Raw genomic sequence first — 17835 nt, 5'->3', positions numbered from 1 at the left:
AGATCACCGCAGATCTGTCGAGAATGTTCCATGGGATAAGAGCATCTTTCCACTTGGACACATACCTTCTTCTTTCTTCTTCAGCGTTCCACAATGTTCTGGTTTAGGTTACGTGTGAGCTCGTTTGCCCATCTGGGTTCCCCACACTTATACTCTGAGAGCATAGTCAGCTTCACTCCGCTTTCGTTGAGTAGGCATGCTGGGTATGGTCGTGTTTCCATAACCCACCGAACTCCGACATGGATTATAGGATCTTTTCCGTGCGCACTTGGTCTTGTGCTTGCGTGTACACACGAAGGGGGGTTAAGTCACCAAGCAGGTCTGCTGCACATAAGTTGACTTGGGAGATCGGAAAAATCTCCACTCTTAACCCACCAGGCGGCAGCGACCGGGATTCGAACTCACGACCTCCCGATTAGGAGGCCGACGTCTTACCACCACGCCACTGCGCCCGTCACACAGTAAATAATCAACGGTCCGACTATTCCCTCTTCATACCGACTTCTTTTCCTGAATGTATTTGGCAAATTGACGTGTGTGAGTGACAACATTCCCGCTGCAACTATTCCAACCTTACACAGGCAATGATTATTGTCTGCTGTGTGCCCAAATGGAATGAAAGGATGTTTTCATTCCCGTTTAATAAAAAAGAAAGGGAAAAAAAGATCTGGATGGATCTCGATGATTTACGCAATGGTCAATTCAAAACAGAAGGTAAAATCGAACCTGTCCTGGCGACTACCTTTTCATAATGACCACCTGCCAACAACGACCATCCGGAAAAAGATGCCAGATGATATTTTTTTTCTACATAATTCACCTTTCCATGGCGACCATCTGTCTATGGCATCTTTTGGTCGATCCCTTGCTGGTCGTGGTATACAGGTTCGACTGTATCTTAAATGTCGATCCCCAGCTGTGTGTCTGCACGAGAATCTCTGTGGCAAAGACACCGAGAAGACCAAAATAGTGCAACAAAAAATCAACACCCTAAAATCAAAGGAAAGGCTGTTCAACAACAATGACATAATGATCATATTTCTGACCCCCAGCCAGGGACCTTCGCCGGCGGGAAAGATAAGCTGTCTGTGCCAGGGTCAGCCTCGGATGGAGCGTCCTTCACCTCTCTCAGCTCCGTTTGCTCATGGTGCTCACTTCAGGCACGGAAACCCGTGCCTCCAACATGGATTGACCCCAATATTCTCAAGGTCAGCGGGGGGCGGAGGATGGATGGGTTGGGAGAGAGGAGGGAGATGGTTGGTTGTGGGGTTTTAATGTCCCTTAAAGTCAACCGATATGTGTATTCGGGAGCGATTCGGTTTGGTGTCGTTACTCAGTTGACACATGGTGGTCTCCTAGTATAAGGTCTTTCACGGTGAAGCGAAGCCTCTTTTGACTTGTTTTGGTTTAAATCTCGTTTGGTTGATAACCCCCGTCACCTTTTGGGGACACAGCGGGGTCATGTTTGTTACAACTTTACTTTGAGATGTTCTCATTTATTTTGGGAGTAAAAGCCTCCAAATTTCACACAATTGTGGATGTTGATAATTAGCAGACATGACCAAAATGTGATTGTTTTCGCTAAATTTCAGAGTCTCAACGTGCAAATGTTTGCTGAAACAGATTTTCACCACTGAAAATATCCACCGAGTTATAAGGATGCGCTCATCAAGCAATGATGTCATTGTTTGATTTGGTCACAGCTTAGTGTCTGGTGATTTTAGTCTTGGCTAGACTATTTGTGATGACGTAGAGGTTACATGCCGAGTCTCAGTGATTATTAAAAATAATGGTCGAAGTTGGCGGATCATGAAAAATGCGAGCTTCAGCGAGCTTTTTCATGACCGCGAACTGAGGCCATTATTTTTAATAATCACTGAGACGAGGTGTGTAACCTCTTTATTCCTCCTTTCTTCAGTTATTCAAAGAAAGCAGGAGTTTTTGTGCGAAAGTTTGATCGAATCCGAATTACTCAACCAGTCAACCTGCGCAGGCGATCGATTAATGCGCGGTTGTATAGTTCCGTGCAAATCATTCCATTTCTGTTAACACTTCTTGTCAGTTTCCTTGTTTTGGACTAAAATCAAGTACACAGATATGATGTTATTCTGCTGTGGCGGTAAAGGCAGATATGTAGAGGTTACATGCCGAGTCTCAGTGATTATTAAAAATAATGGTCGAAGTTGGCGGATCATGAAAAATGCGAGCTTCAGCGAGCTTTTTCATGACCGCGAACTGAGACCATTATTTTTAATAATCACTGAGACGAGGTGTGTAACCTCTTTATTCCTCCTTTCTTCAGTTATTCAAAGAAAACAGGAGTTTTTGTGCGAAAGTTTGATCGAATCCGAATCACTCAACCAGTCAACCTGCGCAGGCGATCGATTAATGCGCGGTTGTATAGTTCCGTGCAAATCATTCCATTCTGTTAACACTTCTTGTCAGTTTCCCTGTTTTAGACTAAAATCAAGTACACAGATATGCTGTTATTCTGCTGTGGCGGTAAAGGCAGATATTGTGTGTTCTGTTTATGTTTTAGTATCGTTTAGGATAATGTTCTTTCGTCAAATGGGACTAGCAGACGAACTTTTGCACCCGTGTTCCAACGTTAATTACTGTATGAAGTTCAGTTTTCTGGAGAAAATAGTGTATGAAACCGCTTTATGTTGTTTAAATTGATGAGATGTGTGCATTTGGTTGCGTGTCATCGTCGAACGCTGAAGAAGAAAAAAAAAAAGAAGGTTGCGTGTGATCTGTTTATAAAATGAAATATTGTTGAAAACTGACCGTCGGATTGCAGTCAGTGTTGTCGAAGAAACTGCGTTAAAAGAAGGGGAACTACTCTTGTCGGCAAGAGTATGGGTTACTTGCCTTGGGAATTTGCTTGTGATGAACGGTGTGTGCACGGCAGATCTAGATTCAGAAAACAACCTAACTCATGGATTTTATATGGAGATTCATGTGTTCAGGCCTGTAGTTGTTAATTTAAATGCGGTATGTTTGTATTGTTTGCTCCAGAGATGTATATTTCGTACGTATAGAGCGTTCGGAACTTTTCAGTCGCAAAAGTAGTACCAAAACAGAACAGCTTCTCAACCCATTGCACTATCGAGGATTCAGGCTGTTGCTGGCTCGTTATTTGTTTGGTTGCTGGGTCATTATCGAAAAATAAGTAGCTCTACAAGTTTACAGAGGTAAAGAAGCAGAGGGGGGAATAATGTGTGTTCTGTTTATGTTTTAGTATCGCTTAGGATAATGTTCTTCCGTCAAATGGGACTAGCAGACGAACTTTTGCACCCGTGTTCCAACGTTAATTACTGTATGAAGTTCAGTTTTCTGGGGAAAATAGTGTATGAAACCGCTTTATGTTGTTTAAATTGATGAGATGTGTGCATTTGGTTGCGTGTGATCTGTTTATAAAATGAAATATTGTTGAAAACTGACCGTCGGATCGCAGTCAGTGTTGTCGAAGAAACTGAGTGAAAAGAAGGGGAACTACTCTTGTCGCTAGACAAAGTATGAGTTACTTGCCTTGGGAATTTGCTTGTGATGAACGTTTGTGCACGGCAGATCTAGATTCAGAAAACAACCGAACTCATGGATTTTATATGGAGATTCATGTGTTCAGGCATGTAGTTGTTAATTTAAATGCGGTATGTTTGTATTGTTTGCTCCAGAGATGTATACTTCGTACGTATAGAGCGTTCGGAACTTTTCAGTCGCAAAAGTAGTAAAACAGAACAGCTTCTCAACCCATTGCACTATCGAGGATTCAGGCTGTTGCTGGCTCGTTATTTGTTTGGTTGCTGGGTCATTATCGAAAAATAACTAGCTCTACAAGTTTACAGAGGTAAAGAAGCAGAGGGGGGAATAACTCATGATCTTTGCTTCTTGCTTCCAGGCGCCTCGAACGATAAATTGTATATGGAGAAAGCCCGTGGACAAAGCGATCCAGACGGACCCTATCCTTGTGCCCGCCTCCAAAGCTGCCAGCACAGAGGCCAGAGCGGAGGACAACTGGAGGTTCCTCTACGGCGTGTCCACCAGCGACATCGTTGTAGGGAGAAGGGACAGCGGCGACTCAGAAGCAAAACAAAGCCGCGAGTCTCTCCCAGACCCCGAGGTGCCGGTAGAGTCTGAACTGAGTGGGTGAGTGTTTGTAGGGTTAGCTTGGTCGTTTGCTATTGGTTGGGATATTAGTTTGTTGGTGGACTGGGCCGAGGTCCACGACAAAGTGTACCAACCGGGTGGGAGTCAGCCGCGGGGTTGGATTGGTTGACGTTGAGATTTGTTGTGATTTCAACGAATCAGACGCGTCGACGCCGCGGTTTGTTCTCATCCGTTTGGGTTTCACCCACTTTCCCTTCGTGCACCCCAGCACTGGTGGTCAAGAGGGTAGGTGGACATGTGGTCGACTTTGCGTCTGGTCTGTGGATTGAGTTGGTGGGTGGTCGAATGTGTGTGTAGTTTGATTTATCATTAGGTCTGGTGTAGCTGATTCTATCCATCTAGTTATTAGGGGTATGTCTTTGTGTGTGTGTGTGTCTCTCTCTCTCACTCTCTCTCTCTCTCTCTCTCTCTCTCTCTCTCTCTCTCTCTCTCTCTCTCTCTCTCTCTCTCTCTCTCTCTCTCTCTCTCTCTCTCTCTTACAAGTTTACAATCTATTGAAACCTCTCTTCAAACGATCGCGAGTTTGATCAACATATTTGATTGGTGTAAACAAAACTCAATGATTATACACCCAGGCAAAACTAAATGCATGGTGATCACAACGCGACAGAAACACCAACTCGCTCCTCTGAATGTTCATCTCAGTTTAAATGAGTCACCCATTGAGCAAGTAACCAGCCATCGTGTTCTCGGGGTCACAATAGACCCTGAATTAAAGTGGCAGTCCCACCTCAACCGTGTTACCAAAACCTTATCTAAAAACTTGTTCCTTCTCTCCAAATTAAAGCATTACGCTGATACCTCAGCACTCAAGTTGTTTTATTTTGGTCATATTTTACCTCATCTGAATTATGCATCTACACTTTGGGATAGTTGTAGCGATGTTCACTTAAAAAAAATAAATTCTCTTCACCGTCGCGCAGCTAAACTTATCATACCGGGTCCGCAAACATCAACAGATCAAAAGCTTAGCAGTCTTAATTTTTTATCACTTAAAGATCAGTTATTATTTAATAAGGCGCTTTTAATGTATAAGGTACAAATAAACGAGACCCCACAGTACATGCGATCATTATTTCAGAAAGCAACAGACAGATATGGCTCAAACAAATTGATTTCCCCGCTACCCCGTATTGATTTATATAAAACCAGTTTAGCGTTTTCGGGCTCAACAATTTGGAATTCGCTACCATGTGAGATAAAGGGGTCAAGCACGATTAAACACTTCAAATCGCAGCTTCGCAAATATCTGTTGTCACGAACAGTTACATTCTGAAGCTGTTTCTAGCAAGAATGCATTGCTATCACTAACCTCTATATATTTTGTTGATGATGATAATGATGTCGACGATGATCATGATGATGATGATGATGAAGTTGTTGGTGTGTGTGTGTGTGTGCGTGCGTGTGTATGTGTGTGTGCGCATATGTGTATGTATGTGTGTGTGTGTGTGTGTGTATGTATGTGTGTGTGTGTGTGTGAGTGTATGTGTGTGTGTGTGTGTGTATGTATGTGTGTGTGAGTGTGTGTGTTGTATTGAGTGCGAACGTGATTGCAGGCATGCGGCGCGCGTGTGTGTGCGAGTCGAATTTTCTTTTCCTTTGTATTATATTGACATACATGTACATTTCAATGTTCTATTATGCATTATGTAGTCGTATAGGTAATGTTGTAATTAGTAATATTGTATGATTGCGATTGACAATTGTCCTTTTATTGTCTTTATTTTTATGTCTTAGTTTAGCAGGGACAGATTGTAAGACTAGGCGTGAGCCTAAAATCTCCATCCTTGAGTAATAAAGTTCGTTCGTTCGTTCGTTCTCTCTCTCTCTGTCATTGTGCGTGCGCGTACGTGCGTGCGTTTGTGTGTGTGTGTGTGTGTGTGTGTGTGTGTGTGTGTGTGTGTGTGTGTGTGTGTGTGTGTGTATTTGTGTGTCTGTGTGTGTGTGTGTGTGTGTGTGTGTGTGTGTGTGTGTGTGTATGTTGATGAGTGCATTTCATATTGTTGTATTGATCAGTTCATTGACGGATTTATTTACTCCCAGAGCTTGATGGAACTGATACAAAACATTAATGTTGTGCTTTGCATCGTTCAGTATTTCTGTCACACTAGACAGTTTATATATATTCACTGTGATTCCAGGCTGCTCACAGTTCGTAAGTAAATGTGTAAAATTCTTTTTTTCTTCTTTTTTCTTTTACAGAATGATCCGATACATGATCACATCTTCTCTGGTGGACGAGGAAATAGATCCGTTGCAAAACTTGCCATGTGACGACTTGGAAGCAATACACCGAGCGCATCCAGTCAAGGAACTTGAAAAAGAAAAAGCTGCAGAGGTACAATCTACTGAAGAAGAAGAACAGCCCAGTGAAGAAGAAGGACCTCCTGAAGAAGAGGCAAAGGGGCCAATGGAAGCCACGGAGGAAGAGAAACAACAGTATAGAGAAGCAGAAGACAAAGAGAAAACACCTTTAATCCATTCCGTCCCACAGTACATCGAATACGTTATTTCTCGCAGTGTGGATGACTTCAAGAAAAGGATGGAGGACGAGGAGGGAGCAACAAGAGATGGATCAACAACAACCAAAGCTCTGGGGGAGGAGTCCCTCCTTGAGGAACTAGAGGATGAGGTTGCACACGAGACGGAGGAAGAGAAAACACCGTCAAGCCATTCCGTCCAACAGTACATCGAGTCCGTTATTTCTCGCAGTGTGGAGGACTTCAAGAAAAGGATGGAGGCCGAGGAGGGAGCAACAAGAGATGGATCAACAACAACCAAAGCTCTGGGGGAGGAGTCCCTCCTTGAAGAACTAGAGGAGGAGGTTGCACACGAGACGGAGGAAGAAGGAGAGGGAGGGGAAGACAAAGAGGAAGGCATCAGCTATCGTCCAACATGGCTACCCCCAGAGGAACTGGAGATGTTTTTAAAGCTACAGTCTGATGAGTGCGCTGAAATGGAGTCGGATCTCAATGTATTACCCAAGGCACCAACGCATGACTTTGAGGAAGAAACGCCGAGAAGAATGACCATCGCGCTCTACACTTACGACGACTTCCAAGAGGTTTTGGAACGGGAGGCACAACTTCAAGAACAACAGACAGTAATCGCACTGCCTGCTACAGAGCTCTTCCCTGAAGACATTGAAACATTGGCTGAAGGGGCGGAGCAAGACGAAACAGATCGAGAAACACAAGTGGAGCACTCTGCTACAGAAGAAGAGGCCACGCTTGATGAAAGGCCTACTGAAGAAAGGCAGCTTACAGAAGGTGAAGCGCAAGAGGAGACTCCTGAGGGAGAGAGACCGCCCGATGAGCAAGGGCCTGCAGAGATGACTGCTGTAGAGCCCTGGACAAGAGAGGAAGAAATGGGCGAAGGTCCCGGACCACCAGCTGAGGCCGAGGAACAAAAGGAATTAGCTCGTCATGCTAAAGTCGTCAGAAGAAAGAAACCAACGAATGTATCTAAAGCAGAAAGGCCAGTACAGACTGAGCCGGACGAAGCTCTAACAGAAGAAATGCTGGCAGAACAAGCTCCAACAGAAGCACCAACAGAAGAAGTGCCAACAGAAGCACCGACAGAAGAGGTGCCAACAGAAGCACCGACTGAAGAAGTGCCAACGGAAGCACCGACAGAAGAAGTGCCAACAGAAGCACCGACAGAAGAAGTGCCAACAGAAGAACCGACTGAAGAAGTGCCAACAGAAGCACCGACTGAAGAAGTGCCAACGGAAGCACCGACTGAAGAAGTGCCAACAGAAGCACCGACTGAAGAAGTGCCAACGGAAGCACCGACAGAAGAAGTGCCAACAGAAGCACCGACAGAAGAAATGCCAACAGAAGCACCGAATGAAGAAGTGCCAACAGAAGCACCGACTGAAGAAGTGCCAACAGAAGCACCGACAGAAGAAGTGCCAACAGAAGCACCGACTGAAGAAGTGCCAACAGAAGCACCGACTGAAGAAGTGCCAACGGAAGCACCGACAGAAGAAGTGCCAACAGAACCACCGACAGAAGAAGTGCCAACAGAAGCACCGAATGAAGAAGTGCCAACAGAAGCACCGACTGAAGAAGTGCCAACAGAAGCACCGACAGAAGAAGTGCCAACAGAAGCACCGAATGAAGAAGTGCCAACAGAAGCACCGACTGAAGAAGTGCCAACAGAAGCACCGACAGAAGAAGTGCCAACAGAAGCACCGACAGAAGAAGTGCCAACAGAAGCACCGACTGAAGAAGTGCCAACAGAAGCACCGACTGAAGAAGTGCCAACAGAAGCACCGACAGAAGAAGTGCCAACAGAAGCACCAACAGAAGAAGTGCCAACAGAAGCACCGAATGAAGAAGTGCCAACAGAAGCACCGACAGAAGAAGTGCCAAAAGAAGCACCGACAGAAGAAGTACCAACAGAAGCACCGACTGAAGAAGTCCCAACAAAAGCACTGACTGAAGAAGTGCCAACAGAAGCACCGACAGAAGAAGTACCAACAGAAGCACCGACAGAAGAAGTACCAACAGAAGCACCGACTGAAGAAGTCCCAACAAAAGCACCGACTGAAGAAGTGCCAACAGAAGCACCGACAGAAGAAGTGCCAACAGACGCACCGAATGAAGAAGTGCCAGCAGAAGCACGGAATGAAGAAGTGCCAACAGAAGCACCGACAGAAGAAGTGCCAACAGAAGCACCGAATGAAGAAGTGCAAACTGAAGTACCGTCGGAAGAAGTGCCAGCAGAACAAGCACAAACAGGAGAAGTGCCAACCGAGCATGAAGAAGCACCAACAGAGGTGCCAACAGAGAGAGAAGAAGCACCAACAGAAGAAGTGCCAACAGAGCCCAAAGAAGCACACGAAGAAGCACCGCCTGTTCAAGAACCAGCTGAAGAGCCGGTAATAGTGACACAAACTGACGTGATTGTTATCAAATTAATGTTCGAATTCATGGAATTTGAATACGAAGTGCCCGCAGAAGCAGAAAAGACAGAGAAAGAAGGCATCACAGAAGTCCCACCTGAAGGCATTCCCTCTGAGGTGCCCACAGAAGAAGAAGTGACTACAAAAGCCCTACCAACAGACGCACTTTTCTCAGAGGAAGAAGTCCCTCCTGAAATACAGCCGGAGGAGGAGCAAAAGGAAGCACATCCCGAGGAAGTTCCTGCAGAAGCTCAGCCTGAGGAAATTCAGGAAGAGGCACAACCTGAAGGGTTACATGCAGAGGAACGACCGGAAGAGGTGCCAGCAGAGGATAAATCTGAGGAAGTGCCCAATGAAGTGCCTCAAGAAGAATCACCTCCAGAGGAAAAGCCTGCAGAATTGCCCACTGAATCACCCCCAGAAGAAGTTCCAACAGAAGCTTCTCCAGAAGAAGTTCCAACAGAACCACCATCTGAAGAAGTGCCAACAGAGGAACCACCTGAAGAAGTGCCAACAGAGGAACCATCTGAAGAAGTGCCAACAGAGGAACCATCTGAAGAAGTGCCAACAGAGGGACCACCTGAAGAAGTGCCAACAGAGGGACCACCTGAAGAAGTGCCAACAGAGGAAGCACCGGAAGACGTTCTAACAGAAGCACCACCGGAGGAAGTGCTAACAGAAGCTTCTACAGAAGAAGGTTCAACAGAATCACCATCTAAAGAAGTGCCAACAGAGGAACCACCTGAAGAAGTGCCAACTGAGGAACCACCTGAAGAAGTGCCAACCGAGGAAGCACCGGAAGAAGTGCAAACAGAGGAAGCACCGGAAGAAGTTGTAACAGAAGCACCACCGGAAGAAGTGCTAACAGAAGCTTCTACAGAAGAAGTTTCAACAGAACCACCACCTGAAGAAGTCCCAACAGAGAAACCACCTGAAGAAGTGCGAACAGAGAGACCACCTGAAGAAGTGCCAACAGAGGAAGCACCGAAAGAAGTTCTAACAGAACCACCATCTGAAGAAGTGCCAACAGAGGAACCACATGAAGAAGTTCAATTAGACGCATCACCTGAAGAAGTGCCAACAGAGGAACCACCTGAAGAAGTGCCAACAGAGGAACCACCTGAAGAAGTGCCAACAGAGGAACCACCTGAAGAATTGCCAACAGAGGAACCACCTGAAGAAGTGCCAACAGAAGCACCACCTGAAGAAGTGCCAACAGAAGCACCACCGGAAGAAGTGCCAACAGAAGCTCCACCAGAAGAAGTTCAATTAGACGCACCACCTGAAGAAGTACCAACAGAAGCTCCTCCAGAAGAAATGCAAACAGAAGTACCAACCGAAGATGTGCCAATAGAAGCTCCTCCGGAAGAAGTGACAACAGACGCTCCACCTGAAGAAGTGCCATCAGAAGAAAATGTCGAAGAAGTTCCTACTGAAGCACCATCTGAAGAAACGCCAACAGAAGCACCATTTGAAGAAGTGCCACCTAAAGAGCCTGTAGACTTAATACCCGAAGAAATACCTACGGAACCACAGCAAGAACAAATACCTGCAGAAGAACCAGCAGAAGTGCACCAAGAAGTACCACAGGAAGACGTGCCTACAGATGTACCAGCTGAAGTGCTTGCAGTTAGCGAGGAGGGAGGTAAAATCTGTGATGAAGGCCAGGAAGAGGAGATGGAAGACTCGTCGATGTACATTGAGATGTGTACCGTGGACGTTCAGACTGGTGAGTCGCTACTGTCCTTCATGCCCTGGGGTTCTATCACTTCATCAACATCTGTCGCACCCCAAGATGATGTATCAGATGTAGTTGACTTTGAACCTGCTGTCAAACCCAAAGAAAGCCCCCCTGAACAGGCTCCCACAGAATTACAGGCAGATGAAGTACCCCAGGAAAGATTACACGAAACTGGCTCAGAAGAACACGTTCCAGAAACTCAGGGTGAAGAAGTGCCGAAAGAAGCCCCTCCTGTAGAAGTGCCTGTGGAAACACAACATGGGGAAGCGCCTCCGAAAGAGGAAGACCCCGTAGTGTCGGAAGTGCCCACAGAAGCACCAACCAAAGAAGTGCCAACAGAAGCACCACCCGAAGAAATGCCAACAGAAGCACCACCCAAAGAAATGCCCACAGAAGCACCACCCGAAGAAGTGCCCACAGAAGCACTACCCGAAGAAGTGCCAACAGAAGCACCACCCGAAGACGTGCCAACAGAAGCACCCCCCGAAGAAGTGCCCACAGAAGCACCACCCGAAGAAGTGCCAACAGAAGCACCACCCGAAGAAGTGCCAACAGAAGCACCACCCGAAGAAATGCCAACAGAAGCACCACCCAAAGAAATGCCCACAGAAGCACCACCCGAAGAAGTGCCCACAGAAGCAAAACCCGAAGACGTGGCAACAGAAGCACCAGATACAGCTGTCGAGACAGCACAGCCTGGGGACGCATGTGAAGAAGTTCAACCTGATGAAGTGCACCAAGAAGTACCACAGGAAGACGTGCCTACAGATGTACCAGCTGAAGTGCTTGCAGTTAGCGAGGAGGGAAATAAAATCTGTGATGAAGGCCAGGAAGAGGAGATGGAAGACTCGTCGATGTACGTTGAGATGTGTACCGTGGACGTTCAGACTGGTGAAGAAGTTCAACCTGATGAAGTGCACCAAGAAGTACCACAGGAAGACGTGCCTACAGATGTACCAGCTGAAGTGCTTGCAGTTAGCGAGGAGGGAGATAAAATCTGTGATGAAGGCCAGGAAGAGGAGATGGAAGACTCGTCGATGTACGTTGAGATGTGTACCGTGGACGTTCAGACTGGTGAGTCGCTACTGGCCTTCATGCAAGTACCAGCTGAAGAAGTACCTGGCATGCCAACGCAGCCTGATGAAGCAACCTCAGAAGCACCAACAGAAGAAAACTCTGCAGAGGCAGCACCCAAAGAAGCTCCTGCAGAGGACCAACCTGAACAAGAAGCTGCCGTAGTACAGCCCGGGGAAGAAGTGCCACAGGAGGCACAACGTGAAGACTTCCCCGACGAAGGAATTCTTGAAAGGTCATCGCTTGAACAGCTCGTTCAGGAGGTACCGGCTGAAGAAATTCCAAGAGGAGCACAGCCTGAGGAAATACCAGAGGAAGCACCAGCAGAAGACCCTCCTGAAGAAGTGCCAACAGTAACACCTCCAGAACAAATGTCAGGAGATGCTCAGCCTGAAAAGACAGAAGAAGCACCCCCTGAGGCACCACCCGACGAAGTGCCTGCAGAAGCACCAACAGAAGGTGTGCCGACAGTTATACCGACAGAGGAACATCCCACAGAAGAAATCCTTCCAGAAGCAGCAGAATGGAAACCAACAGAAGAAGTGATACCAGAACCAACAGAAGACGTACCAAGAGAAATACCAACAGAAGACATACCAGCAGAAGCACCGTCAGAGGACGTACCAACAGAAATACCAACAGAAGTACCAACTGAAGAAATGCCCTCCGAAGCACCGACAGAAGATGTAACAACAGAAGCACCGACAGGAGAAGTGTCCCCCGAAGATGTGCCAGCAGAAGAAGCACCAACAGAAGAGCAACCAGCAGAGAAAGATCGTAGAGAAGAAATACCGACGGTAGAAGAGCCTGAACCCGAAGAGCCTACAGATGAGGAGGTGGCCCTTCTCAGAGACAGCATGAAACCTGACGACGGAAGCCCACCACCCAGTGGCAGGAGAAGCGGCTCACCAAGCGGAACATCCCCAGTCTACTACTGCGTCGTCTGCGGGATCCCCAGGTACCAGGCCAAGGGTGAACTGACCAATGGTCGGTTCAAATGCGACTCATGCATCGCTGAAGAGAATGGAGGTCAGGGTCAGTACTCTGTTGCTCCAGCCCAGTCATCACTCAGGCCGCTGTCCACGGCCAGTGGTGCCCTCAACACCATGGTCAGCATCAGCAAGACCGACGATGACCAAGAAGTGAACGTTCTGTCGTCGCCCAGGCCCCAGAAGTCACCGTCTTCTGTTGACCGTCGGGAAGGCGACAAAGAGGCCATTACCAGCACGTTGTTTTCGGGCGTTGATATTTAGTGCACCGCTTCTATGCTGGTACTTAATGCGCTAATTCCATGCTGGCTTTTAGTGCGCTCTTTCTGTGCTGGCATTTAGCGCGCTCTTTCTGTGCTGGCTTTTAGCGCGCTCTTTCTGTGCTGGCTTTTAGTGCGCTCTTTGTGTGCTGGCTTTTAGTGCACTCTTTCTTCGCTGGCTTTTAGTGCGCTCTTTTTCGCTGGCTTTTAGTGTGCTCTTTCTGTGCTGGCTTTTAGTGCGCTCTTTCTTCGCTGGCTTTTAGTGCGCTCTTTCTTTGCTGGATTTTAGTGCGCTCTTTCTTCGTTGGATTTCCGTGCGCTCTTTCTGTGCTGGTTTTTAGTGCGCTAATTCGGTGCTGGCTTTTAGTGCGCTCTTTCTGTGCTGGCATTTAGCGCGCTCTTTCTGTGCTGGCTTTTAGCGCGCTCTTTCTGTGCTAGCTTTTAGTGCGCTCTTTCTGTGCTGGCTTTTAGTGCGCTCTTTCTTCACTGGCTTTTAGTGCGCTCTTTTTCGCTGGCTTTTAGTGCGCTCTTTCTGTGCTGGCTTTTAGTGCGCTCTTTCTTTGCTGGCTTTTAGTGCGCTCTTTCTTTGCTGGATTTTAGTGCGCTCTTTCTTCACTGGCTTTTAGTGCACTCTTTTTCGCTGGCTTTTAGTGCGCTCTTTCTGTGCTGGCTTTTAGTGCGCTCTTTCTTTGCTGGCTTTTAGTACGCTCTTTCTTCGCTGGATTTTAGTGCGCTCTTTCTTTGTTGGCTTTTAGTGCGCTCTTCCTGTGCTGGCATTTAGTGTGTTCTTTCTTTGCTGCCATTTAGTGTGTTCTTTCTGTGCTGGCTTTTAACGCGCTCTTTCTGTGCTGGCTTTTAGTGCGCTCTTTCTGTGCTGGCTTTTAGTGTGCTCTTTCTGTGCTGCCTTTTAGTGCACTCTTTCTGTGCTGGCATTTAGTTTTATTACGCTCTTTCTGTGCTGCCATTTAGTGTGTTCTTTCTGTGCTGGCTTTTTCTGTGCTGGCATTTATTGCGCTCTTTCTTTGATGCCATTTAGTGTGTTCTTTCTGTGCTGGCATTTAGTGCACTCTTTCTGTGCTGGCTCTTTCTGTGCTGGCATTTAGTGCGCTCTTCCTGTGCTGGCTCTTTCTGTGCTGGCATTTAGTGCGCTCTTCCTGTGCTGGCTCTTTCTGTGCTGGCATTTATTGCGCTCTTTCTGTGCTGGCTCTTTCTGTGCTGGCATTTAGTGCGCTATTTCTGTGCTAGCATTTAGTGCGCTCTTTCTTTGCTGGCATTTAGTGTGTTCTTTCTTTGCTGCCATATAGTGTGTTCTCCCTCTGCTGGCTCTTTCTGTGCTAGCATTTAATGCGCTCTTTCTGTGCTGGCATTTAGTGCGCTCTTTCTTTGCTGCCATTTAGTGTGTTCTTTCTGCGCTGGCATTTAGTGCTTTCTTTATGTGCTGCCATTTAGTGTGCTCTTTTTGTGCGGGCTTTTAGTGCTTTCTTTCTGTGCTGGCATTTAGTGTGCTCTTTCTGCACTGGCATTTAGTGTGTTCTTTCTGTGCTGGCATTTAGTGATTTCTTTCTGTGTTGCCATTTAGTGTGTTCTTTCTGTGCTGGCATTTAGTTCGCTGTTTCTGAGCTGACATGTAGTGCTCTTACTTTCTGTGTTGTCTAGCATGGGCGGTCTCATTATGTGGCTTTGTTCCCTTATATGTTAGTAGTGAGCATGCATAGGTTTTTCTCTATCACAGCTTGGTCAGTCTACAATCCCGGACGACGACACGTTACACACTGCGGTCATTATTTTTCGAGGCAGACATGAAATCTTGTGGATGTCTTTTCTCATGACAGCTATGCGTGCTATATTACCACTCATTTAGGACAAGTCTACCATCGTGTGCTAATTTCTGCATGCACGAAAAAAAAAATCTGCAGCTTTGTCTCCGACATGCGCTGACTAACTATTTTACAGACGTTTAGAAGGTCATTCTTCTTTTTCTGCGTTCATGGGATGAAACTCTTATGACGGTTTTTAAACCGCCATTTAGGCAGCCATACGCCGCTTTCGAGTGAAGCATACTTTGTATTTTTGTGTTTCTATAACCCACCGAACACTAACTTGGATTACAGGATCTTTTCTGCGCACACTGAGTCTTGTGCTTTCAAGTACACACAAAGGAGGATAAGGCACTAGCAGGTCTGCGCATAAATTGACCTGGGAGATCGGAATAATCTCCACCCTTAGCTCACTAGGCGCGGCCGGGATTCGAACTCGCGACCTTCCGCATGGGAGGCCGGCGTCTTAATTATCCACTAGGCCATCGCGCCCGTATAGAAGGTCATTGATGTGACCTCTTGGATGGATGTGCAGCATGTGTAGCTTCTCCCTTGTGTCTTGGACAGTTTGGTTGTGCTTTCTTAGGATTTGAAATGATTGGGCATGGTACGATTTGAGGTTGATCACTATAATGTGATAATTCATTACCTCGCAGGTAATATCTGCTGTTTGATAAACTCTTATTTTGTTAAAAAATATTGCTTCCTTTTGGGGACATTTTAGTCATTAATACTTATAAAGTCGTTTACGCATTTGGAGAGAGTATTCTTTTAATCGTGTGATATCTTTTAATATAACTTCTGTGATGCATCGTTCAACCTCACCTTCTCTAACCCGTCTTCCATCTTATAATGCTACACTCAAAGGAAAAAGTTAGGGACCGCCCTTGAAAAAACCAGCTGACTTCATCTGTGCCAAACTCCTTGTTCCTAAGTTTATAAAACCAAATGGCTGTCAGGCCGTACACACCAGTGGGTGAGCAATGCTGTGTTAGCAGGAAACTTGCTCGGGATCCACGGAGGCATGGCTAGGGCACGAGACAAACTGCCAAACTGCAAAAAGTGGACCATTTTTACGCTGGCGCGTGGGCAAGCCTGGGCAGGAAAGATGAAAAATTCGTTATGCACGTGCAGGGGGGTGTGTGTTGAGAGTGAACTGTTGTCACCAGTTAGGCTTTATAGCCCCGCGATTTTCCGCTAGCCACCATCTTCTCACTATGCCTCCCAGACGAAAGGTGACCACCTTAAACAAAGCCCGGGCCATCGCATGGCTGCAAGACGGCGTAAGCAAGCGAGAAGTGGGCAGACGACTTGGAGTGTCCCATTTTGTCGTGGTCAGGCTGCATCAGAAGTTCCAGGCCACCAACAGCGTTCTGGAGAGGCCCAGGTCAGGACGGCCTAAGAAGACAACACAGCGTGAAGATCGCTTCATCAGAAGACAAGCTCTGCAGCAGCGAGGCACCACTGCAAACATCATCAGGGGCCAGCTGAGGGTGGCAACAAACACCAACGTCAGCACGAAAACCATCCGCAAACGCCTGCACGAAGTTGGCCTGCGATCACGTCGTCCAGCTGTACGGCCACGACTGACAGCAGCTCATCGCCAGGCTCGTTTGGCGTTCTGTCACAACCATGCCAGGTGGACACGCCAGCAATGGGCCGATGTGCTGTTCAGCGATGAGTCCCGCTTTAATCTGCACCATCATGACGGTCGGGCTCGTGTGTGGAGGCGTCAGGGTGAGCGGTACAACAACGGTCTGGTGCAGGAGAGGGTGGCCTTCGGCGGGGGCTCCATCATGGTGTGGGGGGCCTTCAGTTTTCGACACAGAACCCCCCTCTACCACATTGTTGGCAACCTGACGGGCCAGCGCTACAGAGATGAGATTGTCGCCCCTTTGGTTCTACCCGCTCTACACCAGATTGGTGTGCAGGCTGTGTTCCAGGACGATAACGCGACACCTTACAGAGCGAGGCTGGTCAACAACTTCATCCAGCAGGCTGCTTCAGTTCCTGCAAATCGAATGGCAGGCCATTCCTCAGGCCTTCTGCAGGAAGCTGGTAAACTCGATGCGGAACAGGACTGCAGAAGGCATCGCAAAACGCGGCGGACACACCCATTACTGAACTGTTCGGAACTTGCACATTTTGTTTTCGACCCCTATGTTGTTTCAGAGCTTGTTGACACGTAATGCGTGAATGAAATGTCACCATATTTTGGAAAAGGATCACAGAGATAATGAATTAAACATGTTACAAATTTGATTCAATTTTGTTTGGTGGTTTGGAAGCTGTGTTTGTTTGCTTAAGTGGTCCCTAACTTTTTCCTATAAGTATAATTGAAATTTGTTCAAACTGTAGTTAAGATTCTTATACTATTGATAAATGACAGAGACAGTACAGTCGTGATACTGTTTTGTATACATTTACACTGAATGCTTTATGACAGGTGTCGAAATATAATTTTACCGTATCTCATTTTCTGTTGATCTCTTCAAATGTTTATACATACAATATAATTATACAATGTCATCGTAACTTTTGAAATAAACGACCTTCTGTAAGCATGCCTAATTTCACGTTGCTTTTACAGAGAGAGAGAGACTGACTGATTGATTGATTGATTGATCTATCTTTAGTACATAAGGATAGAGGCTTTAGGTACAGCCTAGTCTTGCAACCTGTCCTCAGAGAGAGAGGAGGAGGAGGAGGATCGGGGGGGGGGGGGGGGGGAAGAGAGAGGTCTTCCTGAAACTCGCATTTTTCATGATCCGCTAAACTTTGACCATCATTACATTTAGTCAAGTTTTGACTAAATGTTTTAACGTAGAGGGGGGGAATCGAGACGAGGGTCGTGTTGGTGTGTGTGTGTGTA

General features: G+C 46.8%; 1 protein-coding gene across 1 annotated transcript in view; it reads left to right on the top strand.

Annotated features, from left to right (window-relative positions):
* Positions 1 to 17529, top strand: part of LOC138975737 (titin-like) — a 32614-nt gene extending 15085 nt beyond the window's left edge. Inside the window, exons 4-6 of the mRNA XM_070348486.1 lie at positions 1053 to 1208; positions 3902 to 4149; positions 6376 to 17529. Coding sequence (XP_070204587.1) covers positions 1053 to 1208; positions 3902 to 4149; positions 6376 to 13150 — 7179 coding nt within the window. The 3' untranslated portion in view covers positions 13151 to 17529. The remainder of the gene's footprint in view (positions 1 to 1052; positions 1209 to 3901; positions 4150 to 6375) is intronic.
* Positions 17530 to 17835: the final 306 nt, after the last annotated feature.

Source organism: Littorina saxatilis, linkage group LG9 (assembly GCF_037325665.1).
Source record: "Littorina saxatilis isolate snail1 linkage group LG9, US_GU_Lsax_2.0, whole genome shotgun sequence".
NCBI classification, from domain to species: Eukaryota; Metazoa; Mollusca; class Gastropoda; order Littorinimorpha; family Littorinidae; genus Littorina; species Littorina saxatilis.
The sequence above is the reverse complement of the archived record's forward strand: the minus strand, read 5'-3'. Positions and strand labels throughout refer to the sequence as shown.